Source organism: Petromyzon marinus, unplaced genomic scaffold, assembly GCF_048934315.1.
Source record: "Petromyzon marinus isolate PM22_M1 ecotype Great Lakes invasive population unplaced genomic scaffold, UKy_Petmar_22M1.pri1.0 PM_G_Scaffold_25, whole genome shotgun sequence".
NCBI lineage: Eukaryota > Metazoa > Chordata > Hyperoartia > Petromyzontiformes > Petromyzontidae > Petromyzon > Petromyzon marinus.
This window is the reverse complement of record NW_027422817.1, coordinates 1558314-1586260: the sequence shown is the minus strand read 5'-3', so window position 1 is coordinate 1586260 and position 27947 is coordinate 1558314. Positions and strand designations below refer to the sequence as shown.

At 55.9% G+C, this 27947-nt stretch overlaps 1 protein-coding gene across 1 annotated transcript; it reads right to left on the bottom strand.

The window, feature by feature from the left end:
- Positions 1–492: 492 nt before the first annotated feature.
- On the bottom strand, positions 493–27722 carry LOC142913401 (TPR and ankyrin repeat-containing protein 1-like). Its single transcript, XM_076060942.1, has 16 exons — positions 27637–27722; positions 24773–24908; positions 21471–24109; positions 19241–19487; positions 18347–18546; positions 16989–17126; positions 16563–16724; positions 13685–13847; positions 12307–12395; positions 11462–11565; positions 10207–10336; positions 9255–9322; positions 6296–8156; positions 3743–4892; positions 1446–1535; positions 493–1019 (listed from the first exon to the last, which is right to left on the bottom strand). Exons 2-16 carry the CDS (start codon positions 24870–24872, stop codon positions 886–888), a joined length of 7275 nt encoding a protein of 2424 aa, XP_075917057.1. The 5' UTR covers positions 24873–24908; positions 27637–27722; the 3' UTR covers positions 493–885.
- Positions 27723–27947: the final 225 nt, after the last annotated feature.

Sequence of the window (27947 nt, the reverse complement as noted above, 5' to 3'; positions counted from 1 at the left end):
AGGGGTTAGTGAATGTGTGTAGATCTGGGGATGGTGTGTGTGTGTGTAGCTGGGGTTAGTGAATGTGTGTAGATCTGGGGATGGTGTGTGTGTGTAGCTGGGGCTAGTGAATGTGTGTAGATCTGGGGGTGGTGTGTGTGTGTGTGTAGCTGGGGTTAGTGAATGTGTGTAGATCTGGTGGTGTGTGTGTGTGTGTAGCAGGGGCGGAGTCCCCGTTCAAAGCCTGAGTGCCGGAGCTTGGGGATAGTGAATGTGTGTAGATCTGGGGATGGTGTGTGTGTAGCTGGGGTTAGTGAATGTGTGTAGATCTGGGAATGGTGTGTGTGTGTGTAGCTGGGGTTAGTGAATGTGTGTAGATCTGGGGATGTTGTGTGTGTGTAGCAGGGGTTAGTGAATGTGTGTAGATCTGGTGGTGTGTGTGTGTGTAGCTGGGGTTAGTGAATGTGTGTAGATCTGGGGATGGTGTGTGTGTAGCAGGGGTTAGTGAATGTGTGTAGATCTGGTGGTGTGTGTGTGTGTGTAGCTGGGGTTAGTGAATGTGTGTAGATCTGGTGGTGTGTGTGTGTGTAGCTGGGGTTAGTGAATGTGTGTAGATCTGGGGATGGTGTGTGTGTGTGTGTAGCAGGGGTTAGTGAATGTGTGTAGATCTGGTGGTGTGTGTGTAGCAGGGGTTAGTGAATGTGTGTAGATCTGGTGGTGTGTGTGTGTGTGTAGCTGGGGCTAGTGAATGTGTGTAGATCTGGTGGTGTGTGTGTGTGTGTAGCTGGGGCTAGTGAATGTGTGTAGATCTGGTGGTGTGTGTGTGTGTGTGTATAGCTGGGGTTAGTGAATGTGTGTAGATCTGGTGGTGTGTGTGTGTGTGTGTAGCAGGGGCGGAGTCCCCGTTCAAAGCCCGAGTGCCGGAGCCGGGACTCCTCGGCGTCGCCGTGGCCCCGGCCTGCGCTCCGTCTTGTGCAGCGGGTCGAGCTCCTTGAAGGTCGCCGCCCCCTCTGGCTCTCCTTCATCCTCATGCACCTCGTCTGATGAACACCACCAGGGCCCGGTCAACCGCCCGCAACGGGCAAAACCACAGAGCGCGTCCCGCCAACAACGCAGGGCCCGCCGATCGACGCGCCGCCGAGCACGGGGGGCCCCACTCCTCCACCGGCCGCCTCCGCCGCGCACTCAAAATCCGACGCGGACGCCCCCGCGGGGCGGCCGAACACGAGACGGCGGAGCGAGGAATGTGGACTCAATGGGTCGTACACGGTCGCGCGTTGGCCATCTTTGTCCATGAGGGGTACGGGTGAAAGGAGAAACCCCCCCCCGTACGGCAAAACTGGTTCACGCGAGCTCACTTGGCCGACTCCAGCAGCAGACAGAGAGAGAGAGAGTTGACCGCCGTGAGCTCGTCACTCCGACCGGATGATTAAAAAACGACCTCGGGGTAAAATCGAGCGACAAACCTGCGTCGGCCGCTCCGCGGGCCACGATCGACTCCAGCTCCGTGGTGCACCTGTCCAAATGCTCCACCGCCGATCGCAGCTTCTCGCCGACTGCATGGTGAAATTCCCGACACGCACGCCAACACGCAAACACGCCCAGGCGGGGGATCATCAGGGATGCTCGTGGAATCGTCCTCCGCGGAGCCTGGAAGCCCGGAACGCCGTTTTCCCATCGCGACAAACCACCAATGCACCGGAACGAGACGAATTATTTGGCGATGCTGCGCAGAGCACAGCCTAACAAAGAAAAACCTCGCGTTAGTCACGGCCTCAAAACGTATCTACGTAACGCGACGTTTCAGGCAACGGCCCTCCTTCACAGCGCTGAGAAAGCGCCGGTAGAGGTCGCGTTAACAATTGCACGTCACCCTGCTGCGCACCGTGGCAAACCGGCCGTGTGGCTCAGTGTTGGAGAGAGGGGGGGGAGGCTCGCGATGGCTGCGAGTTCAAATCCTGGTTGGCGCTTCCTCTCCTCTCCCCGCGTGAACCGCCACCTCAAGGTGCTTGCGCCGACCTCTAAGGCCTCATCATTGCAAGCCTCCTCCGCGGAGGCAGAGCCGCGCGCGATGGCCCGCTCGGTCAATCCGAGGCCTCTAAGGTTGCGTTCGCATAAGCGGAGGGGATTGCCGAGAGGCGTCAGGGTCGGGATGTAACCCGCGACCTCCTGTATGCCGGGCGAGGTAGTTCACATCTCAAAGCCACCGAGGCGCCCCATCACGAGGCACCGCGACCGGGTCTGAGTGGCATCGCGGGTTTGGTGTTGCCCTGATGCGGTACTGGAGACCCGGCACCAAGGAGTCCGTGATCCGATGTGAAGATGCGGTGCTCTCACCATCTTCGGATTGACGACCACACGGATTAATTTGCTCTGTAAGGTTCCATCTGCCACAAGATGGGACCGCAAATCGCATTTATGTTAAGGGAGTTAATCAAGTAAACGGTGTTCAAAGTAATCTCTTTAAAAAGGAGTTAGGAGCCTTCACTCTGACAGGATACAGTTTTGATTACAAAGCGACGCTTCTCCAAGATCCATCATCAGCGGATGCGATTAATTAATAAACCGCATCCGCACAGAGCGGGGGCAGAAGCAGATACCTGATGCAGAAATGGAATATTAAAAACTCTCCTGGATGCGACTGTGGACACGTAACGACGCAATTCCCGATCATCCAACAAATACGCAGAAGACATCGTTACAGCGATACACCCGGTGTTCCTGACGCGATTGTCCGGCTTGACCCCCCATGCACGTCAAATTGTGCACGTTGCTCTGCATCCATATCGGCAGCCGTACGAATGGAAAATAAAAGATCGCCGTGATCAATCCACCGCCGAGTGAAGGCCTCCCGGGGCCACTGCCACCGCCCGCGCAATCCCGCGGTGCAACAATCTCGATCTCGTCGCTCCGGTGGACGCGACCTCTCTCTCTCTCTCTCGGACGCAATGTCCCTTCGCCGCTTGCTCCGTTATCGGCGTCGACCATCGGGTAACCGTCGTTCCTCCCGGTCCGTTGACGACGCGTCCTGCCCAAGCCCCCCAAGCTCGCTTCTCCTAGCAGCAGCACTTTGGATGTCTTTTGCTGGTGTTTTTTTAATACTTTGCCCAAGCTTTGATAAATACGAATACAAATCATCACTTTTGATTTAAAGCTTTCGTGATTGCAGGAATTCATATTCTTGGTTCTTTCGGTAAAGTCACCACGTAGAAGGGAAACAATAAAATAATAAAAATATAAAAAAAATATTCTCACGACGTTTCAACTGCAACACAAGCAATCATCGTCAGGTGTGAAAACCACAGCAAGAACATTTGAAAAAAAATTATTGCTGTGGTTTTCACACCTGATGATGATTGCTTCTTGTGTTGCAGTCGAAACGTCGGGAGAATTTTTAAAAAATATATTTTTATTGTTTCCCTTCTATGTGGTGACTTTACCGAAAGAACCAATAATACAAATGATCACTTATTTATATTTAGTGAATTGCTTAACCATCTTCTCAGTGTTGCACTCCTATCGGTTTTTATTGCATTGATTGCTGTTGTAACTGGCTGACCCAGCCCCCCCCCCCCCATTCTGGACATCCGCGGGAAAGAGCTTCACAGCTCACCGGATTCCTCCTTGCAGTCTAAATTAAGATTCCGATCGGACGCGGCGAGCAGGAAACCGAGGAGGACATCTTGGTAAAACAAATCAAGGCGAGCGGATATTTAAACCCCCGATAGCCGTGCACGCGACGAGGAGGAGCAGCGACCCTTACCATCCCAAAGCACGCCGGTGCGCTGCTCGCGCTCCAGCAGCTCCACGCGCTTCATCGCCTCCCTCAGCTCCTCCCGACGCATCTCCAACCGCGCGCCGGCGCGCCCCCGGCGGCGCGGCCCTTCAGACCGCCGGAGCCCCGCCGCCGCCTTCCGCGTCGCCGGATCTACCAGGCGACGGAACTCGACGACGTAGGCGTGATACCGCTCCGTCCCGGACGCGTGGCCCCGGGACCCGTAGTGGCCGCTCGCCGAGACGCCGGACGCGCCGGCGGCGGCGGCGGCGGCGTCGGCGTCGGCGTCCCGCTCCTCGGCGAAGCTCACGCCGCACACGCCGCAGCGCCCCTGGGTCAGCCGCGCGGGTCTGAGGACCGTCTGTCCCGTGGCTTCCTCCCTCAGCCCGGCGCTCAGGGCCACGGCAAACTGCAGGGCCCGCCGTGCCGCTCTCCACCTGCGCCGAGCCTTCAGCCGCGTCCGCTCCTCCGTCTCCCGCCGCGCAGCCAGATGACGCAGCAAGAGCAGCTCGCTCCGCTCCTCGTCCTCGTCCTCCTCCTCCTCCTCCTCCCCCCTCTCCTCGCCGCCGTCGCCGTTCGGGAACCGCCCCGGGCTCGAAGCGGAAATCCCCGGCTCCCCCGGGTCGCGCTCAAATCGCTCGGGGAATCGGGAGGCCGACGACCCGCGGTGGAGGAAGAAGCCGCGCCTCCGCGAGCTCCACACGCAGTCGTAGAGACGATCGCCATCCCTCTGCCGCAGAAGCGCGTCCAGGGCAGCCGCCACGTCGCCGGGTCCTTTGGCCGCGTCGGCCGCTTCCAGGCAGCGCAGGAGACGCGGCGGCAGCCTGTCCCGCCTCTCGGGCGGGAGGCCCTCGCCGGCGTTCCTGACGGCCGCGCGGATGCGGGACTGGAGCTTCGCCCTCCTCAGAATGTGGACGTTAACGAGCATGACCAGGCACAGCACGACCAGGCGCTCCGCTGCCCCCGACTCCACGCAGGGGTCATCGCCGCAGGCGTCGAGTAGGAACTCGTTGCGCTCGCCGCACACCATGAGGGCCAAGTGGTCGACGTGCCTCAGCACTCTGTCGTGGCCGGAAGGTTGCTGCTGGCCTCTGCCGAACTCATTAATAGCCTCGAAGACGTCACGGTGATGTTTCGCCTGAAGGGGGGAACGATGAAACAATCTTGATTTTAAGCTTTCGTGGCTGCAGGAATCCACACTCCTTGATTCTTTCGGTAAAAGCCCACGTGGTAGGTAGAAAATAAGACGAAATAAAACGAATCGCGACAACAGGTGGGACAACCACAGCAAGAAAGAATTGCTGAAGTGGGCGAGAGGTCTTCCGTGACAAGAGGTCATATAGGTAAGAGAGGGGGGAGGAGAGAGAAGCGCTAGGGGAAGAGAGGACCTGAGACCGGGGGGGAAGTGGGCAGGGCTGGGAGTGGGAGGCTGGGGAAGCTGGAGATGCGGATATGAAGGCAACAACCATGAAGCAGTTAAGTTTTTTACCTGGTTAATAACATCCTTCCAATGATTGCTCAATTTGTATCCAAACCTTAACTGCTTTATGGTTGTTGCCTTCATATCCGCATCTCCAGCTTCGCCAGCCTCCCACTCCCAACCCCGCCCACTCACCCCCCCCTCTCTCTCCCCCCTTACTCCTCCCCCCTCTCTTACCTATATAACCTCTTGTCACGGCAGGCCTCTCGCCCACTTCAGCAATTATTTCTTGCTGTGGTTGTCCCACCTGCTGACGGACGCCTGTTGTTGTTGCGCACGAAACGTCGTGATTTAATTTATTTTATTTTCTAACCACCACGTGGACTTTACCGAAAGAGCCACAGAGTGACAATTAAACGGCGTGAGAGAGCGAGCGTCCGGAGCATCGCGCTCACGTGCTCCGTCAGCGTGTGTCACGTTGCGAGAGCCGTACGATGATACAATCGCACCAAAACGCGTCGCCAACTCTGCGCCTGAGTTGCCGTGGCCAATCTCCTCGTTGAGTTTTGGGCTCGGAGGCGGTTGCTGAATTTGGTTGTTGCGGATTGTCCGTCAGCTTACCGGTGAGCCGCAACTTTAAAAGTTTGCGTGCCGCGCCCGACGTTCAATTTGTTTGGCCGTGTGCGGCGGGTGCGGTGTTTCTAATGACACGCAGTTGGCCAGATCAACAATCGATTACGATTCAATACACGCCAAGACTCCGTCCACACACACACACATACACACACACACATACACACACACACGTACACACACGTACACACATACACACACACGCGCCTATCTGCTTGGTGCCGGCTGTTATAGCCACATCGTGGGCGCTTAAACTTTTCGATCAACGGGGACGGTTTTCTCACGATCAAATTCCGTTCGTGTCGGATCATTCTCAGCAGGAGAGAGCCACCGCAACCCCCGCGTTACAGAGAGACGGACGGACGGACGGCCGGACAGAGTTGACGCATGACTAACTTTCACTCTCCGTTGGAAAAGCCTCACGGAAAAACGTCCGGGAGGTAAATATCCGCGAGGCGCCCCCCCCGGTCCGCGCGTGGCGCACCCACCCGCGGGTTGGGCGGATGCATCCAGCTCCACAGGTTCAGCGTGGCGAGGTAGCCCTGCGGCAGGCAGACCGTGTTCACGTCGGGGCGCGCGCTCGCGTGGACCGCGCAGACCAGCACCAACTGCAGCTCCGCCATCGCCGCCGCGTTGGCCACGCTGGGCGCGAGGCCGCCGCCGCCGCCGCGACGCTGCCGCCGCGTCCCGATCAGCTTGCGGAAGCGGCAGAAGGCGTGGATCGAGCCCAGCACGTCTCCCCGCGCGAACGCCTTCTCCGCCGATTCCGCGAAGAGGTTGAAAAAGCTGGCGTAGCGTCCATTGGGCAGGACGAGCATGCCGGTGGCGCCGCCCGGCCCCGACCTCTTCCGCTCGACGCGCCGGCGAAACGCTTCTTCTTCTTCTTCTTCTTCGGCGCGCAGGAGCCTGCCGGGCTCCGTCGGAGAATTGACGGCGCGCGCCGCGCGGTACGCCTCGAGCCAAAGGTCGGTCGATTCCCTCCGGCTCTCCTCGCCGCGGGAGGCGACTTCCCGCGCCACGAGCTCGCGCATCGCGGAGCCGACGTGAGGGTTGCTCCGTATCGGCGCCAGGATGTCCCCGCAGGACGCCGGGCTCTCCGACAGCCCTCGCGGGTGGAAACGGCTGGGGAACAGCAGGGCGAGGAGGTCCTCGCAGTCAGCCAGCTCTGGCTTGGGAAGGAGCGCCTCCACAAATTTTGCCGCTTCGGGGCTCCGGGACTCCAGTTGCGGGATCGCTTCCAGGAGAATTCCGGACAGCGTCACCAGGTGAACTTTGCTCGCCACCAACTTTTTCAATTCCGCCCCGCCGGCCGCGCCGCCGTGCGCGCCGCGGCAATCTCGGAGCGGGCACGCCCCTCCCGTCGGGTGGCGCCCGCAGACCCCCGGCGTCTGGCGCGCGCGGGACTCCGCCGCCCGGGCGAGGCGCTCGCAGCGACCCAGCAGGTGCCGCGCGAGGACGCGGTCCGCCTCGGGCGTGGGCACGCGCGGCGGCTCGCCGTCGCCGTGCCTCGGGCCGCCGGGGACGTCGAGGAACCTGGAGCCCTCCTGCGTCAACACCCTGCAGGTCCCCTCGCTCCGGCTCAAGCCGTAAAACTCGTAGCTCTGCGCCAGCCACTGCTCCCGATGAGCCGCGGCCTCCCCCGATCTCGCGCCGCCGCCGCCGAGGAAGCTCGCCACGAGCCGCAGCAGGGGCTGCAGCACCTCGAGTGTGATGGGGACGACGTGCGGCGACCCCCCGCCCTCGACGTCCAGCAAAGCCGCGGTCGCTTCGGCAGCGCCCACGACCACGTCGGCCTCGAGGAAGAGCGTGATTGCTTCACGCAGGAGGTCTTCGTCGCTTTCCAACTTCCCAAGCATGTAGCAGGCTTCGGCCTTCCCGCTCACAAAGTTGTTATTCTCGCACGTTTCCCTCACGCTCTGGAGTTCTGCTTTTATTTCGCGCAAAGCTTCCTCCTCCTCCGCCTCGTCTCGTCGGCTGGCGCGTGCCCGCAACGCCCGCAACGCCCGCAACGCGGCACGGGCCTTCGCCAGGAGGCACTCGCCAGCGAATTGGCTCCCGGGCCTGGCGAGCCGCAACGCGTCGGTAATCATCCCGTGTTCTCGAAGCATCTTCCCGGCTTCTTCGACCCTGCCCCTCTGCTCGAGGAGGGCGACGGCCTGGGCCAAAAAGTCGTTCATCCTGAGGAAGGCGAGCTGCTCCTCGAAGGCGACGCGGGACAGCGAGCTCATCATCGCGCCCTCGTCGCCCCGCTCCACGTGACGCCTGGCGGCCACGAAGCGGAGCTCGCGCCACTTCCACGGGAAGTCCACGGGGGCGAGGCCTCCGTCGGGGCTCTGCTCGGCCTCACACCTGGGCGCACCGCACCGTGGCACGGGGGGGGGGGGTCCAGAGTGACGGTGGCACCACGCCGTTCAACACTTTTAAACGTATGGCCGATCACGTTTTGATTCCATACAGCCCCTTCGCTAAGGTGCCCAATGGAGAATTGGCAATGATACATACAAGTGTTTTTTTGGGTTAGGTCGCTTAATTATAAACGTGTCCACGTTAAGCCGGCCACCACCTGACACAGCCAATTGGTAATGTTTGGCACGTGAACGGAACGTGGCAATTGGTTACTAGTACAGCACACCGGTGTGTTGGGAGAGTAAATCCAAAACAACATTCATTTACAATCTGACTACGATGTTTCGCCAGCAATTACAACTAGCATCATCAGGCGACAGCCAGATTTATGGAAAAATCCTGCTGTTTCGCCTGATGATGCTAGTTGTAATTAATGGCGAAACGTAATTTGGATTGTAAATGTGGATTTACTCTCCAACACACCACCGGTGTGCTGTACTAGTAACGAATTGGCGTGTTCTGTTTAACGACACATTTATATTTACGCGATTTAACCCCAAAAAACCCCTGTATTATGAACGATATTGGTCGTGAAAGCCTACGTGTTGGAAATCGAACGGTGCGATGAGTAGCCCGTGAATATGATGAGTGCAATAAACGATGATGAAAGTGACAATCAGTAGTTGATGATGAATGAGTGTGATGAATGGGTAGGGAAGTTGGGAAGAGAGATCGTGTAAAAGATGGGGAATGGATGGGGAAGGGGAGTTGAGGGTAAGCAAGGGGCCATTCGTGAGTTTTTAGAGAAGAGTGAAAAATAACGACGCTGATTGTTTGGCGATAATGCGCAAACCGTGGTTTCTCAATCATCCAGCTGTAAAAACACGCCAAACAATCTCTCAGAAACTTCACGAACTGTCTAACCGTTACAACAACTGATGCAGCGCCAAAATCGAAGCGTACCAGATCGCGCAGCGACACACGAGGACGACGACGACGGTGGGTTGTCGTACGACTTTAACATGCGAAGAGGGCAACCTGGTTGAGCGGATGAAAGTCGCGCGATTGAAATGCAACCCGGGGCACGGGCGGAGTACAAACCGTTCAATGAGCCTCGCGGCCTCGTCGTAGCACGAGCTCTTCATGTACCACCCGACTGCCTCTCGCACCTACTCGCACACCACGTGCAGCACGCGAGGTCAACACGAGATCAACACGAGGTCAACGCCGGGTCAACACGAGGCAGTCCGACAGCGCTGCTGCTGCTGCTGCTGTCCTCGCATCGCGACGTCATCGTTCGGTCACTGGGCGACCCATCGGCTCGCTAACACTTGAGAACCCGCATTATTCACAGGTGGCTGCAGCCCGGATTCGAATCCGGTTCTTCTCAGGGGTGGCCATCGCAGCGTTTGGGAACTCTTTGAGCCACCCGGCCACTTGGCCCCTAGCCCTGTATCATTAACGAGGCTCCAGCTCGTGCCAGGCAGCTCGGGATAGGCAACACTCGGTGAGCACGTGACACAAAGCCACGCCGTCCTTCAGGACGTGCCTCCTGCGTCGCTTGGCAATTGTCGCGATATCAATAATGGGGCAGGATCCAATGTCGTGGCTTATAATAACGGGCGACGTACTTAAGATGATGAATAACTTTTGATTTAAAGCTTTCATGACTGCAGGGATTCATATTCTTGGTTCTTTCGGTAAAGTCACCACGTAGAAGGGAAAAAATAAAATAGTAAAAATATAAAACAATAAAATTCTCACGACGTTTCGACTGCAACACAAGCAATCATCATCAGGTGTGAAAACCACAGCAATAATTTTTTTCCAAATTTTCTTGCTGTGGTTTTCACACCTGATGACGATTGCTTGCGTTGCAGTCGAAACGTCGTGAGAATTTTATTGTTTTATATTTTTATCATTTATTGTTTCCCTTCTACGTGGTGACTTTACCAAAAGAACCAAGAATATGATGAATAACGTTTACAGGCGTGGGATGAAAGATGGTAAGGGGGGGGGGGGGGTGGTGGTGGTGATGATGCCGGAGGCTCACCTTGCCGAGACGCTCGCACAGCCTGCCGCAGAGGGGGTAGCTCTTTGCGTTCTGCAGGCACTTGAGCGCCATGTGGGGCAGGCCACACTCGAGGTACGTTTTGGCCAGGGCAAGGTAGTCCTGGGCCTTGCTGCTCGCAACACGCGGGCAGCAGCAACAGCAGCAGAGGGGGAGCGTCGTTGCATACCGAGAAGCGGCGACGTTCTGTGGTGCTCAAGCCTGGCTCGGTATCCTTTAAAGCAGACGTGGGAAAAGTACGGCCCCCGGGCCCTATACGGCCCGTTGGGCTTTTTAATCCGGCCCGCCGAACTTGTCCAAATATTATTATTAAATTAAATTTTACCTTTCTCCTGTAATGCCCCCAGTTTCCCCATTAGATGGCGCACTTTGACCGGGAGTGTGGTGTATAGGCCCTATGTTCGTGCAATTTGTTAAACTGCCTTGCAAATAAATGCTTTGCTACCTGTTAAAGGCCAAATCATTTCACGTAATGATTTTTAACACGTAATTTTTATTCAGTTCACACAAACACTCCATCCATCTGTTCCTGGCCCGGCCCCTCTGTCAAATTTTAGAAACCATCGTGGCCCGCGAGTCAAAAAATTTGCCCACGCCCTGCTTTAAAGTCATGGGCAGTGACAAAGGCTCGTGAGTTAGAGTTACAGTGTTAATGTGCATCCCATTGTTTAAACAAAACTAAATATCATCGCCGGCTGTGTTCTATCAACCGTTAAATGAAGGCCTCCCCGAGCCGCCGCCATTCCTCATTGTCTAACAATTCAGCAATTAAATCAGCTTCTAGCACAAAAAGCCGGTAATCGTGGCTCCGTCTCCCACGGCGGTCGCCCTTCACCGGCGTTGCGTTCTACCCGGGACAATTTACTCTTTTCCGGTCAACTTGACGTCTCTGATTTCTGTCTCTTCTCTGATCCATGCGTTTTACCTTTTAGTCTCTCAGTGTAATTCCCCCCCCCCCCCCCCCCCCCACCCCCCACCCCCATGCACCTCTGCACACTTCTTTGCGCCTTTCGTAACAAAAAACATTCTCGGTCAGCGTCCTAACGACTTCCGATCCACATCACTGCCGCCGGCGATGCGGAGGATTGGGAAGCGTGGAACCGACTCGCGGGTGGCACGGAACCGGCTTTCCCGGGCGCTCTTCCCCCCCAGGCGCCGCCGACGCCGGCTTCCTCACTACCGAGCGCCGACCCCCCGCCCGGCCCTCCGCGAGGGAGCGGCGCAGGTGCGGCCGTACCCGGGGCTCCATCCGTTGCTCTGCACGCGCAGCGCCGCGTCGTGAGCCAGCGCCAGCTTCTCCTTCGCCGCAACCCCACCCTTGTGGTAGCACTTGGCTGCCACCTGGACACAAAGACAAAGATCTGTCGGGGCGAGCGCTGGTTGCGAGCGCGCTACGAAGCTCCGGCACGGCGCACGAGAGGCCGGTTGCCATCGCGCCGCCGTTTCCTTATCCTGGAGGAAACTTCCTTGCGTGGAAGCAAGCGCTTCTGTTTGTTTGCCTGCGTCATCACACGTGTGCGTGTGTGTGCGTGCGATTCCTCGCGTCTTATTTTGCGTTGCAAAATATGAACGCCTCCGGTATAATGCCAGCAAGGGTAAAACCTTTTTTTTTATCATCTCAAAACTGGCAAAAGGGTCGCCGTGGAAATGTTTTAGCTCTGCTATGTTCTGAGTGGGCCACCTCTGCCAAAGGCCTTGGGTTACAAGATGTTAAATACCTCGCCTGGGATACAGGAGGTTGTGGGTTCAATCGCGACCCTGATGCCTGGAGTTTGCATGTCTCCCTCCCTCTATCTCTCTCTCTTCGTGGACGCATGGAGGCACTCCGATTTTTCCCTCCACGTTGATCAATGTGCGTTAACAGGATTTGGCTGCTAGATTAGCCAGCGCATTGAGCTTTGATTTGTGGCCAGGTTGCTTCCAAAAAAGAGCTCTACAACTCAGTGGGCCTTGCCTGGTCAAATAAAAAAGCTCAGTTTAGTGAAATTGGTAACCGTGAATTCAATAACAAGCACTGGCAAGCGACGGCTGGACTGCCACGCTGAGGCCCAGGTGTCCAGACTGAGCTGTCTCGGCACTCACCTTCCAGCGACGATGCTTGAAAAAGAAATCTCCCTGAGCGTTCCACTCCTCCGGCGTGGAAGAGCGCACAAAGACACCATCATCCAGGCCTGCAGGGCATAAGACAAAGGTCTCCCGTATAGCCTTAACAGACTGTTGGGGAAAGTGCTGTTAAGCGAGCTAAATCTTACAATGAGAGGAGAGAGGCAGGAGAGAGCGTGGAGGGTGGTGGGGTGAGATGAGAGGGGAGAGGCGGGAGAGGACATGGAGGTGAGTATAGTGAGATGAGAGGGAGGAGAATGCATGGAGGTGAGTATGGTGAGATGAGAGGGGAGAGGCAGGAGAGGACATGGAGGTGAGTATGGTGAGATGAGAGGGAGAGGCAGGAGAGGACATGGAGGTGAGTATGGTGAGATGAGAGGGAGAGGCAGGAGAGGACATGGAGGTGAGTATGGTGAGATGAGAGGGAGAGGCAGGAGAGGACATGGAGGTGAGTATGGTGAGATGAGAGGGGAGAGGCAGGAGAGGACATGGAGATGATTATGGTGAGATGAGAGGGGAGAGGCAGGAGAGGACATGGAGGTGAGTATGGTGAGATGAGAGGGGAGAGGCAGGAGAGTGCCTGGAGGTGAGTGAGATGAGAGGGGAGAGGCAGGAGAGGACATGGAGGTGAGTATGGTGAGATGAGAGGGGAGAGGCAGGAGAGGACATGGAGGTGAGTATGGTGAGATGAGAGGGGAGAGGCAGGAGAGGACATGGAGGTGAGTATGGTAAGATGAGAGGCAGGAGAGGACATGGAGGTGAGTATGGTGAGATGAGAGGGGAGAGGCAGGAGAGGACATGGAGGTGAGTATGGTGAGATGAGAGGGGAGAGGCAGGAGAGGACATGGAGATGATTATGGTGAGATGAGAGGGAGAGGCAGGAGAGGACATGGAGGTGAGTATGGTGAGATGAGAGGGGAGAGGCAGGAGAGGACATGGAGATGATTATGGTGAGATGAGAGGGGAGAGGCAGGAGAGGACATGGAGGTGAGTATGGTGAGATGAGAGGGGAGAGGCAGGAGAGGACATGGAGATGATTATGGTGAGATGAGAGGGGAGAGGCAGGAGAGGACATGGAGGTGAGTATGGTGAGATGAGAGGGGAGAGGCAGGAGAGTGCCTGGAGGTGAGTGAGATGAGAGGGGAGAGGCAGGAGAGGACATGGAGGTGAGTATGGTGAGATGAGAGGGGAGAGGCAGGAGAATGGAGAGTGCCGTGGAGTGAGACGAGTGCTAGTCAGTGGCTGAATGGAGGCTCTTGGGACAAGCAGGATCGTGCGAGCGCAAGTTGGACGACCGATCGGCTCGGGAGCCGGCGGAGCGTTATCGCCGAAGCGGCGACGCGACTCCGCCACCCACCCTCCTCTTCGCCCGGGGTGGCACGGACGAGCGTGACGAGGTTCCTCCCGACGAGGTAGCGGAACATGGGCGTGCGCTTCTCCTCGTGGTCATCGAACACCCACAGGTTGACCCGGGCGCGCGTCACCGCCGTGTACAGGCGCTTGAGCTCGCCGACAAGCACCTGGGGGAATGGATACGGCGCGGTGAGCCGGCGCGCCGGCGTCGCCGCGTGACCTCGGTAAAACCCCCTTGGCAAGTGGAAACCCTGCCGCTCGGTGTAGCCGCCGCCCTCCGCAGCGTGTGTGTGTGTGTGTGCGTGTCTGTGTGTGTGTGTCTGTGTGTGTGTGTGTCTGTGTGTGTGTCTGTGCGTGTGTCTGTGTGTGTCTGTGTGTCTGTGTGTGTGTGTTTGTGTGTCTGTGTGTGTGTGTCTGTGTGTGTGTGTCTGTGTGTCTGTGTGTCTGTGTGTGTCTGTGTGTGTGTGTCTGTGTGTGTGTGTGTCTGTGTGTGTCTGTATGTGTGTGTCTGTGTGTCTGTGTGTGTGTGTCTGTGTGTGTGTGTGTCTGTGTGTGTGTCTGTGTGTGTGTGTCTGTGCGTGTCTGTGTCTGTCTGTGTGTGTCTGTGTGTGTGTGTCTGTGTGTGTGTGTCTGTGTGTGTGTGTCTGTGTGTGTGTCTGTGTGTCTGTGTGTGTGTGTGTCTGTGTTTGTGTGTCTGTGTGTGTGTGTGTGTCTGTGTGTCTGTGTGTGTGTGTCTGTGTGTGTGTGCGAGAGACGCGCCGAGTGTGCGGAGGCGCCCGGCGCGTAGCGTCGAACGTCTTTCACGCCGTACGTAGCCAACCGACCTTCGTAGGAGGCGCATGGGATGAAGAACAACGAAACTAAACAATGCGAGAAGCGGTCCTGAAGAAGGAGGGGCGTTTCAGAGAGCTGTGGAAGCGCACCCTGAAGGCGCGCGATGCGGCGGCCGTCTTTGTTCAACGGGCCAGCCAAAGGCCGCTGCAAGGGTGGGGCGGAGTTTGCGGCGATGGTTTGCGCTCGGTGACGAGATCAGCGATGGTTTTGACACAAACCGTTCCAGCTTGCCAATTTTCACGAGGGTACAAAAAAATGAAACCCCGCGCCAATTTTCACCCCGGGGGATTCTTCAAATGCCTTTTCATCGAACAATGTCGATGACGGCAACGGTTTGCGTTTGACAGAGTGCCACCTCCCTCCTGTACGCTGGGTCGTCCCAGAGTGCTGTACACCTTACATCTATCTATATTCTTGGTTCTTTCGGTAAAGTCACCACCACGTAGAAGGGAAACAATAAAATTATAAAAAAATAATTAAAATAAAATTCTCATGACGTTTCGACTGCAGCACAAGCAATCATCATCAGGTGTGAAAACCACAGCGAGAAAATTTGAAAAAAAGTGGTGCTAACGTTAAAAATAACCGCCACTTGTTTCAAATTTTCTTGCTGTGGTTTTCACACCTGATGGTGATTGCTTGTGTTGCAGTCGAAACGTCGTGAGAAATTTATTGTTTTATTTTTTTTATTGTTTCCCTTCTACGTGGTGACTTTACCGAAAGAACCAAGAATATGAATCCCTGCAGTCACGAAAGCTTTAAATAAAAAATCTTACATCTAATCTCAGATGAGGTCAAGCGCCAATTCACAAGGTGACTCGGCACTTGACCCGCCAACAGGCATGAGTCTGCCAGTCGCGGGCGATGATTACTGCCACGTGTAATCACCAACTGAGTAATCGCCTGGAATATTTGCTCAATATGCTCATCAGTTCTAAGAAGCTAAGCTGGTATTTGGGCCTGGCTAGTGCTTCCACGCGTGACCGCCATGCATAACACGTGCTGGAGGCCGCAGAGCTCCGTGATGAGCAGCAGTGGGAGAGGTGTAGCAACATCAAATTGTTATACTGCGCTTCCATGCTCACACGTCTAAGCTCCCCGACTTCGTCAACCGACGTTGACCGGCGTGGTGAAGTATGGTCAAATCACCCCCCCCCCCCCCACCACAGCCCGCCTGGCCAATGGGGAGGCCCTCATCCAGCAGCGGAGTGACGAGACGGCCGAATGTGCGCACGGGGTTCAAGCGCTGCTCCGAAGTCGACTCGGGTTTGTGAACGTCAGGTGGAGAGGCCCTGTGGGGGGGCGAGCGCTCGGCACGGTCAGCGGTGTCGGTGGAGCCGGCTTTGTGTGCGGCGGCAACGACGTCAATAACCGGACGACGCGTCCCGTTCAACCAGATCTGTTGCCGCCGTGTGAAAAATAAAGTCGCTTTTAAAAACTTCCTGTCTACCGCAAGGTACTCTGGGAATGCGCGATCTGAGAAGCGTTGCGTGACGAGGAATGTGAGAAGTGCTTTCACGTGGAGGACAGGGATGTGCGGGTGCCACAGTGGCGAGATGTTAACTATCTCGCGTGGTACAGAGAAGGTCACTGGTTCCATCCCCAAGCCTGGCACCTGTGTATTTGGAGTTTGCCTGTTTCTCCCCCGTGGGCACGTGGATTTCTCTCCGTTTCCACATTTAGAAACATGCATTTGGAGTATTTGGCTGAGGAAAAATGAAATCCACATCATAAGTTAATTCACTGAGCTATGATTTGTGGCCAGGCCACTTCTGAAAAAGAGCTGTGTAGCTCAGTGGGCCTTGCCTGGCATGATTTGCCACAAGTACTGTGTGTGGTGGTTAATGCAGACTTGATGCCTTGCAAAATGTTTCTATTTTTAAACCTCCTGTTTAATTTCCCAGAAAGGGTTAAAACCTTTTCTTATTTTTAATTATGTAAAAAAAACATCTTTAAAATATCAACGAAGGAGAGGTATCGTCCGCTTGCTTTGTGTTGTGCAGCGATAGCTGGCCAGACAAGCGAGCGACCGTTAGCGAGGAGCCGACCTTGTGGGCAATGGGGTCAAAGTTGAGAGGGCGGGAGCCGGGCAGCAGCACCTCCTCCTCCAGCAACGTCTCCTCCAGCGGCCGCGGCGAGGGCACGGTGCCGGCGTCGTCGCTGCGGGCAGGCGCCTCGTACGAGTTCACCACCCGCCACTCCTTGGTTGCCTGCGCACGGCCCCCCCCGCGGGCGTAAAGAACGCGACCGGAGCGAGGAGGGTCGGCGGGGACGCGCGCACGCCAGACGCACGAGCGAGAGAACGAGACGAGCGGAAAGAGTTGAGCCGGCGTGACCAGAAGGAGGGCGAAGACGTGCCGCCAGGGCATGATGGCCGCACCGAGGAGTCCCCTGACAAGGAGGGAAAGGTGGCAATATCGGGGACACGTGCAACGGGCACCAAGCGGAGGCCGTGGGGGGGGGGGGAAGCTCGCCTCCGAGTCGGAGAAGAAGTTGTAGAGGAGAATGTCGTCAAACTCCAGCCCCTTGGCCTCGTAGACGGTGAGCACCAGGCCCAGGCTCAGCTCCTCTGGGAGCTGCTCCTTGGCTTTCTCATTACAAACCAGGATCACCTGTCGCGCGCAAGAGGCAAAGGTACCCCCTGTAGCGGCACCACGCAAGACTATTGGGGCGAGTGGCTCTGCTGAGCACGAGGGGGGTGGTGGTGGTGGCCAGCACCACGCCCGGCCGCCTTTGTTTCCCAAGCGCTGAAGTTTACATGCCGCACAAGATGGTCCTTTAAGGCTGAATCGACCAGTAATGGAACCCAGGTTTCCGGCTGATATCCACTACACCATGCGTGTTTACCTGTGTAATGACTCGCGTGTAAGGGGGCATACGTGCACACTCACAAGCAGGCGATAACAATGCGCTACGTGTAGACGAGCCCTAACCTGCACCGAGCACTCCTTACGCTCGAGTACGGGCTCGGCTTGGAACTGCGAGGCTACATCTGAACACTAGCACGGTTGGTTACGTACGGAGGCGAAAGAAGTTCAACGTACGTTACATCCAGAGGTATCTCGGTAACAAATCGTTCGGGCCCATTTCTCAAACGAGGGTGCCATGCGCTTCGTACGCGAGTGGAAAGCTAAGACACGTACAAACCGCTGTTGCTAACTGGTAACTGATCCGATAACCGGCTTGAGCAACGATTACCGGTTATGAAAGTCTAGGAAACGGCAACCGATTCCAGTGGAACTTTTAAGTAACGAATGCACCGATTGGCGCACACGCGGACGTACAAACCTCACGGCGGCCTAGATCACCCCTCGGTTACATTTGTCCTAGTTACTGGGTCGAAAAGAGATAGAGGGGCAAGCCCTGCAATTGATTTATTGCTCATGCCACTTCCGGAAGAAGGGCTTCCAATAGAGGGTATCTGGCATTGTCTCCTAAGCTAACGTCTTGGAAGGAGGAGGCGTACCCTCACTTGATCCCACCACGCGTAACCTGCCAGTCGACTGCGGTGCGCCCGTGTGTATTGCAGAGTGGATAGTGGGGGAGGGGAGGGATTTGAAAAACCTGCTCCATTGTTGCAGCTGCTGTGCCCCGGAATCAACGACCGCTGGATTGCAAGTCCAGCGTGCTGCCTATGACACCCACCGCGGCAGGCAGCTCCCTTCGTTCCCGAGTTTAAAAGGTTACGTTTACTGCTGCAGATATCTACACGTGCCGAAAACCGGTTCAGACCGCTTTATACCGGTTTCATACCGGTTTCCACCAGGTTGTACACGGATTACAGATGACAAAAAAAACAAAGCCGACCTCCGCCGCCCAATGGCAAACAAACCTGGTGCGCCCCGAACTCTATGGGCTGGGCGCGGCGCTGGTGGCCTCGCAGCAGGATGGCCAGGTCCTCGGAGCTGCACGAGTCGAGCAGGACGGGCAGCGGCCCCGCGAACAGCCCCTGGTCCCGTGGCAGCCAGTCCAGCGACTCGGGGAAGAAGTGCTGGAGCAGGTCCACGACGCTGGAGGCGAACGCCAGGATGCCTGGCGCGAAGGGACGCGGGGGGCACGTGGGAGAGGAAGGACCGGCGGTGGTTACGTGGTGGGGGGGGATCGTGCGGAGGCCGCGTGTTAACGGACCAAGTGTTTAAACTCGTGGTCCCGACCTGAGAAGAAGGCGCGGCTTGACTTTGCGCCGAGGTTGTCGCGTTTTTAATAGCATTACGAGAACCGGCGATACTCAGCAGCAGTAACTAATTGGCACGTTTTGATTACGTGACAAACCTTACCAATTTGCTGTGTTGGGTGGTGGTGGGTTTAATGACGCATTTTCACATTTACGCAATCTAATAATGGTTGCGAAAAGCCTCCATGTTAAACTATCTGCTGCAGGCTTCACCGTTCAATGAGCCCGACTAGTTTTGCTCCCGGCTGCATTCACGGAAGGGCGGCGGTGTACGGCAAAAAAGGGCCCTTCCCCAATAACCACAGCGGATTCATTAGATGCCGGTTCAGAGCCCGAGTCCAACCAGCTCGCTCAAGCCGACTCTGCCACACGGAGCCAAGGAGAGTCACCGAACACGGGCGGACGCCCCCCCCAACGCAAGGGCGCGTACCTCGCGCCGGGGACATCCGCAGACCCGGACCTCGGTGGCAGCGACGGCGGCTCGGCGTGCCACCCGCCTGCCCCCCCCCCCCCCGCCCAGGCGCAGGCCTGCACGTGTTCGCAGGCGCTCACCCGAGTGCGAGCGGTAGTTCTGGCAGAGCTCGTACAGACGCTTGGGCTTGCGCACGTCGATGCGCGAGCGACGCGCCGCGCCGCCGCCGCCGCCGCCGCCGCTTGGCGGGAGGCTGGCGAAGTGGAAGAGCGAACGCAGCTCGCTGAAACGGAACGCCACGCCGCGCACGATGCTCTGGGCCGTGTCCCCCGTGAGGAACATGGCGTTGGGGTCGGCGCAGCAGCGCATGAGCAACGCCAGCTCGGCCTGCGCACGGGACACGGTGGAGTGGTGGTGGGTGGAGGGGGCAAAGGGGGGGCGGCGGTCGCAGGTGACGGCGCTCGGTCAGTCGGCACCTACTTTGCCGTCGTCTCTCCACCGTCAACGTCCTCCCGCTGCTGGGCAAACGCCTCCCGGCGGTGTCGGCGGCTCTTCGCCGTCGCTTCTCCGAATCGCGTCGTCTGTCTACACCGCTTTCTCCTTCCTTGGAACCTCTACTCCGCCGTTAGTCTCGCCCGTCAGTCCCCCGACGTCCTAGCCGGATGTCCCGGCCCAGGGTCTATCTCAGCGTTTTTATTTTGTGGGAGACGTTTGTTCTGCTCTTTTTGATTCCCAAGTGTTGCTTCACACTTTGGCCCGTCGCTCCTGGTTATTTTCACCAATGGCGTGCTGTACACCTCCCTAACCTTGCTATTTAGTTATGGACCCGGTTAATGCTCTGTGGGTCACCGTGGTGAAATACAAGAATCCACACGTGCGCAATGCAGTTTAACACGTCACGTAGGCTTTCGCAACCAATATCATCCGTAATAGAGGTTTTTGGGTTAAATCGCGTAAATATATAAATGTGTCGTCAAAACAGCCAACTAGTAAGGATTGTCACGTAAACAGAATGTGGCCAATTCATCACTAGTACAGCACTAGTGTGTAGTGTCATGTATAGTAGTGTAGTGTATAATGTAGTGTATAGTGTAGTGTATAGTAGTGTATAGTGTAGTGTATAGTAGTGTAGTGTATAGTGTTGTGTACTAGTACAGCACACCGGTTGTGCGTTGGAGAGCCAAGCCACAACATTTACAGTCTGAGTACCGTGACGTTTCGCCAGTAATTACAATTAGCTTCATCAGGCAACAGCCAGATATGTGGAAAAGTCTTACTGTTCCGTTCCTTATATAGAGGCATAGATGTGTTGACCACGCAGCTGGGCTCTTGCACAATTGACGGGGGGGGGGGGGGGGGGATTACTGAGGCAACGTACATTATGCATGTGCATTATGCGAGGCCTTTGAACTTGTCCTTCCTCTTTATTATTCATTGTTTATTAAAATAGCCCTACCAATGGCAATCCCTATTGAAGTACGCTGCTCTTTGTAGGCACGCATTTAAATAACGTGTTATTTGATGATTCGCTAACCACGCAGCACTAAGGCAGTAGCGAATCATCAAGCTCGTCCCTTGGTGTGGACCAATCAGTTTCAAGGACAATGCCACATATATTATCATAGTGTGTGTTTTTTGTTTGCATTTTGACTGCAGGTATTGTGGTTAATGCAGTAACATTAATCCTTGTAAAAAGGTTTCAGTTTTGTTGCCAGAAAAAAAAGGGGAAAACCCTATTATTTTATTTTGGTACTGGCAAAGGAGGTCTAATGATGTAAATTCTGATCTCGTCCGAAATTCTTATCTAGGTACCAATTTTCATAATTTTTCAGATGCATCCAAAAATCAGGAACACATCTCCAAATGTGCCCTGAGATCTGGAGATCTGTAAAAAAAAGAGCTTTATAGTTCATATTCTTGGTTCTTTCGGTAAAGTCCTTTCATTTCGGGTCTTAATTGATTGTTCACGCTTACGGTGGCTTTCAGACCGCATCAATTATTTTCGTCTCCCCCCTCCTCTTTTCCAAACATAGATGGACTCGTCCATCTGAACAAACTTGTCAAATCGCTCTGCGTGGTGCTGACGTTAAGAAAAAAACGCCACTTTTTTCAAATTTTCTTGCTGTGGTTTTCACACCTGATGATGATTGCTTGTGTTGCAGTCGAAACGTTGTGATGGTTTTATTTTTATTATTTTATCGTTTCCCTTCAACGTGGTGACTTTATCGAAAGAACCAAGAATATGAATCCCTGCAGTCACGAAAGCTTTAAATCAAAATTTAGCTTCATAGCTCATCGGATTCCTCCAATGCAAATAAACGTTCCGATTCCGACGACTTAACGCGTGCACCGGCACGGTTGATTTTGCACCTGCGTGAAGTCCTGGATCTCGTCCCCGTAGAGCTCATGTATTGACCAAGGCGTGACCTCGAGCCGGCAGAGGCGAGAGTAGATGTGGAACACCAGGTCCTCCTCGTCAAAGAAGCACCTCTGGGACTTGACGTGCTGGTAGGCGCGGAACAGCCGATGCACCTCGCCACGGTCCCCGGTGAAGTTTGGCGCCCGCTTCCGGCCCAGCTCCTCGTAGTGCTCCAAACCGAGGACCCCGTTGGGGCTCTGGAGGGCCTCCACGGAGCCCTTTACGAAAGACTTGATCTCCATCCACACCGTGGCAGGGTTATACGGGCTCTTCCCCTTCACCATGGCGGGCCAGATGTCGCTCGTGAACACTTCGTACGTCACGAACTTCCTGGGGTCCTCTTTTTTGGATTCGTGAAGTTTGCCGATGTCCGCCCGGTGGTCTTCCTCGTCGTCAGGATCCTCTTCCATCGCGTCTTCTGTGTCGCCGAGGCCCAAAATGTCGTCGTCCATGGACCACCCGCGGACGGCTTCCTTTAAGCTCCCGTCTCCGTTCCTGGCAAAGAATGGGTTCGCGAGCGACGCGTCGAGCAGCAGGAGGAGTTGTCGCGAGTTCAAGAAGAGCGGAAAGTTCTCGTCTTTGACGTCCTGGAGCCTGTACACGCCGCTGATGTCAACGGGCGAGTAGTGCCGGGTGCCGGCGGTAGATTTGGACAGTTCCACAAAGTTCCTTTGCGCCTCTCGAGACAGCACGTGGTTCTTGGTGACAAACAGCTGATGAAGATGTTCACAAATTGGAGCGGCGCCTCCCTCGGGCTGGTGACTTGCGAGCCGTGCGGCACCGAGCTCGGCCGCAGGTTCCAAGAAATCATTTCCTCGGTCGACGTCGAAAAGCTCTGAAGCATGGAGGCAAGCTTCTCGTTCCGGCTCGCGCGTTCCCTTTCGGCCGGTATCACCCACACAGCCGTTCTTCACGGGGCAGTCAAACGCAACGTCCTCCCCGACTCCCGCGTCGTCCGGCAACGGAGGCGGCGGAAGCGCGGCCTTCGGGATCCACGGCTCTCCCCGGAGCGCGGTCGTCTGCCAATACCTGTCGAACGTGTTCCACAGCCGGTACATCAGGCACGTGGTCTTGCCGGTGCCCGAGCGGCCAACGAGGATGATGGCTTCCGAGGGCATGGGGTTCAGGTTGATGACCGCGTGCTCCAGCTCTCCCACGCGGAACGGGTATTCGATCGTCTGCTCGGGGCAGCGCAGGACGTTGAGCGCCACGGTCGTGCCGAAGGTGTGGAACTTCTCGATGTTGTACTCGTTCTCCGTCGTGCTCGCCGGAGGAAAGTAATCCCGGGCTTCCGCCGACACGGGCCGGGCACCGGCGGAGCCGCCCGCCTTGACGAAGAGCAGCGGGTACCTCCGCCGCACGTTCTGCTGCGAGGGGAACGATGCTCGCTCGATGCCCTTCAGCTTGCGGCGGAGCGAGCAGGACGTCCCACGGTCGCAGGAGGAAATGATCCTCTTTATTCTGTGGTCGAGTTGCTTGTGATCAAGGACAATGTCCCAAATGCGGATGATCTCGCTGTAGACTTCTCCAGTCGTCTCTCCTCCCGAAGCAGACTCTTCGGAGCCGGTGATTTTCTCGGGCTTGGCACTGCAACGTGGCGAAAAGTCGATCGCCAATTCCCAAAGCAGCCTGGCGGCCCTGTCTACCCTGGCCTCAAACAGCCTGATCTCGCTGGACTCGGCGACGCCTTTCACTTTCTTGATGCGGTGAAGGTGCCAGTCACCGTTGCCCAGCGAGTAAATCACCCTCACGATATTCCTCCTCGCGGCGCGCGGGAGGCTCTTGTCGTTGAGGGTTCTGAGGGCGTCGCGAGTGCACTCGATTTCCCAGGTCAGCGATTCAAAGTCAGGGCCCGCCGTGCCGTCGTCACCGTCGTCGTCGCCGTCCCCGACACCGTCCTCGTCGCGGGCGTCTTCGCCGTCGGACAAACCGTCCGCTTCGTCGGGCGCGTCCGGAGGGCCGCCGCCGCCGCCGCCGCCGGCTTGGCGTTCGGCGACGCTCGGGGGCGGCTCGGCGGCCGTCGGCGCGGGAGACGCCGGCTCCGCGGATCTCGCCGCCCGCGTCTCCGCGGGGTCGTACTCCTCGATGAGCCCTTCGATTTCTCGGGCCAAGGCGTCTCGGGCCAAACTGACCGCATCCTCCTTCGCGGCGTCCACTTTTTCCACGTCGCCGTCGTCGCCGTCGTCGTCCTGCCCCGCCTCCTCGACCGTTTCGCCCACGGGATCGGAGGCGAGCGCCTCGGGCCCGGCCGCCCTCCTGCGCTCCGGCGGGCGCCTGCGTCTCCCGCCGTCGCGTCCGCTCCCGCCGCCGCCGCCGCCGCCGCCGCCGCCTTTCTGCTCGCGGGCGAGGCTGTTCCACGTCCGCACGCGGGGGTCTTTCGGCCCGACGCCCCAGAACGCGCGCCTCCCCGCCTTGTTGCGGCACGCGCCGTCGACGCGGCACGCGGCGAGCAGGCGCAGTATCTCGTCGTGGCGCTTCGAGGGCGGCGAAGAGAAGACGAGGTGCAGCAGGGAGTTGCCGCCCGCGTCCCTCGCGTTGACGTTCGGGGCTTTCTCCAAGAGCAGCTTCAGGACGCGCAGCCCCTCTTCGTCTGGCGACAGATAAAAAAACACGGCGCAAAGCGATAAGCAGCTCCAGAGAAACGCGGCTCTCTGCGCCAATCGCCCGGAGGCGCGCCTCCCGACCCTGTCGGTTCTCGCGAGCTAAGCAGGCGCCGAGCCCGCGACGTGGCCCGGGTGGCGAACCGACGTGCCGGCCAGTTTGCCCGTAGACGGCCGCTCACCGCCACGTGGCGGAGTTAGACTGATGGCCTTAATCTTAGTTGTCTTGTGGTTGTTGTTGTTGTTATTTGACTTGCATCCCACTGGGATTTTTGCACACAGCGTTGGTGTACGGTGCTATTTCAGGAATATTTTGATATTTTTGTTCCTGAATTTTCTGTTTGCACAGTCAACACAAAGTCACTTTAAGATGTTTTCTTGTTCATGTTTTTTGTTTGTTGCGGTTGCACCCGATTCAAGAGCCGAATGGCTCACAGGGCTATACCAAATAAATGAACTATGAACTAACTATGAACTATGTACTGTAATAAAGAAGTTGCCTATCCAAAGTGTCTCCAGAACCCACCACACATAACGGCGCAAAATTAATTAAACATACGTGCAATACAATAGCACCCCTGGGTTAACACACACTCTTACGCGTTTCCCACTTGCGCACCTCGAAGAATCACCGCGCACTTCTTGCTACTTACCATCAATGCCCTTGTGAAGGATGAGGATCATCGCGGCGTGCAAGGGGTTGGCGCCGATGGAGGCGGGCTTCGCGCCGTGGCTGAGGAGCCACGTGACCATAACGGCGATCCACTTCTCTTGACCCGGGGCCAGCAGCTGTGGCAAGATGACACTGGTCAAAAAGTACACAGGAGGGCCCTCCACACGCCAGTTCACCACGGGTCTCCTCCCTTGAAACCGTTCTCGCTTAGGTTAAGTCAAAAGTGATTTGCCTACCCCAAATTAGTTGAAGCGGTGCTCATCTGCTGTTTCACGGCCCTAGCCAGCGGTGTAAACTCTGCGTTTCTACGGTGGGAGGGCGAGTCGATCCACACGCCAACTGCCGCTGACATCCTCACAAAGTGGTTGCTCATTTTAAAGTTTTGATTTAAAGCTTTCGTGACTGCAGAGAGAGATTCATATTCTTGGTTCTTTCGGTAAAGTCACCACCACGTAGAAGGGAAACAATAAAATACGTGACTTTACCGAAAGAACCAAAGAAGATGAATCATTGCAGTCACGAAAGCTTTAAATCGAAATAAAATTCTCACGACGTTTCGACTGCAACACAAGAAGCAATCATCATCAGGTGTGAAAACCACAGCAAGAATTTTTTTTTTCAAATTTTCTTGCTGTGGTTTTCACAGCTGATGATGATTGCTTTGTTATCAAACGGTTGAGGGGTGATGATGATGATGGGTGAAGTGAACTCCCAACCAGGATTAGAACTCACAGCCCTCTAACTGGGAGCCGTTTGCTCTGCCACTGAGCCACCCGGCAGGTTGCTTAGATCACAATCACCGCCTAATAAGACACGGATGAGAAACGCAGAGAGCCGCTGGGAAAACACCGGAAAATAAAAGCTGGAAATTACGCAAAAAATCACGGCGAGACATCCGTTGGAATGCACCGAGAGACAGGGAGAGGGAACAACGTCGATTAGAGAATAATCACGCGTTAGAGGCTGCTGTATATTTGACTTTTCCAAAAAAGAATTTAAAAAATGCGATCTTGTCTGTCCCTTGTAGACATTTGTGTGTTATCTTTGAGTTCCAAGAGTTAAAAAAAACAGATGCAGAAAAAAATAAATTAGCACAGTAGTTGGAAATCGAACAGGCTTGGTGGCTTGGAATGATAACAAGTTCACGTGAACCTGGGAAACTCCTTCCTCGAGCACAGGCATCACCAGAGAGGCCATACCCTGCTGTTTGAACTGTGCCCAAGACAGGGAACTGGCCACACTCAGTATCTGAACATTAATTTAGAATACATCCTGGTGATTGGAGTCGAAACGTTGATAATGACAGCCACCGCATATGAATATTCTTGATCATGGTATTAAACTTAACTTTGACGAGGACATACGACTACATGGCAATGCAGCTCAGGGTAAAAAAGGTTTTGACTATTTTGCATGACCTTATGAACAATCACCGACAGGTTGAGTCAGCCTACAGTGCGAATGCACTAGTGGCCACGGAAGGTAATGACAAGGGTATCAGTTATGAGTGTGAAGGGACTGGTGGCTACAGGAGGTAATGACAGGGGTATCAGTTGTGAGTGTGAAGGGACTGGTGGCTACGGGAGGTAATGACAGGGGTATCAGTTGTGAGTGTGAAGGGACTGGTGGCTACAGGAGGTAATGACAGGGGTATCAGTTGTGAGTGTGAAGGGACTGGTGGCTACGGGAGGTAATGACAGGGGTATCAGTTGTGAGTGTGAAGGGACTGGTGGCTACGGGAGGTAATGGCAGGGGTATCAGTTGTGAGTGTGAAGGGACTGGTGGCTACAGGAGGTAAGGACAGTGGTATCAGTTGTGAGTGTGAAGGGACTGGTGGCTACAGGAGATAATGACAGGGGTATCAGTTATGAGTGTGAAGGGACTGGTGGCTACGGGAGGTAATGACAGGGGTATCAGTTGTGAGTGTGAAGGGACTGGTGGCTACGGGAGGTAACGACAGTAGTATCAGTTGTGAGTGTGAAGGGACTGGTGGCTACAGGAGATAATGACAGGGGTATCAGTTATGAGTGTGAAGGGACTGGTGGCTACGGGAGGTAACGACAGGGGTATCAGTTGTGAGTGTGAAGGGACTGGTGGCTACGGGAGGTAACGACAGGGGGAGTCAGCTGTGAGTGTGAAGGGACTGGTGGCTACGGGAGGTAATGACAGGGGTATCCGTTGTGAGTGTGAAGGGACTGGTGGCTACGGGAGGTAACGACAGGGGTATCAGTTGTGAGTGTGAAGGGACTGGTGGCTACAGGAGGTAACGACAGTGGTATCAGTTGTGAGTGTGAAGGGACTGGTGGCTACAGGAGATAATGACAGGGGTATCAGTTATGAGTGTGAAGGGACTGGTGGCTACGGGAGATAATGACAGGGGTATCAGTTGTGAGTGTGAAGGGACTGGTGGCTACGGGAGGTAACGACAGGGGTATCAGTTGTGAGTGTGAAGGGACTGGTGGCTACGGGAGGTAACGACAGGGGGAGTCAGCTGTGAGTGTGAAGGGACTGGTGGCTACGGGAGGTAATGACAGGGGTATCCGTTGTGAGTGTGAAGGGACTGGTGGCTACGGGAGGTAACGACAGGGGTATCAGTTGTGAGTGTGAAGGGACTGGTGGCTACAGGAGGTAACGACAGTGGTATCAGTTGTGAGTGTGAAAGGACTGGTGGCTACAGGAGATAATGACAGGGGTATCAGTTATGAGTGTGAAGGGACTGGTGGCTACAGGAGATAATGACAGGGGTATCAGTTATGAGTGTGAAGGGACTGGTGGCTACGGGAGGTAATGACAGGGGTATGACCAGAAACATTCTACGGCCACATCGCAAACTCATCGACCCACCTGAAAGAGGGAGTAGAGACTCACTAATGACGCCGGCTCCACTCCCACCACAGAATTTAGGGGTCGGAGGTCATCGGGCGTACACGGCACTATGTACATCTCCTGTTATTTGCACACCGGACACAAATAAAAACCAACATCACCCACACACGTTCCACGACATGAGGGCTATCCCCCCCCCCCCCCCAAGCATTAACGTCAGCCAGGTTAAAACCAGCACGAGTCGTTGGAAAACACCGCCGTTAATTCGAACAGGGCACGATCACTACGGGAACTGCGCGTGCATCGAACGGATCGCGCAACATTAAAAC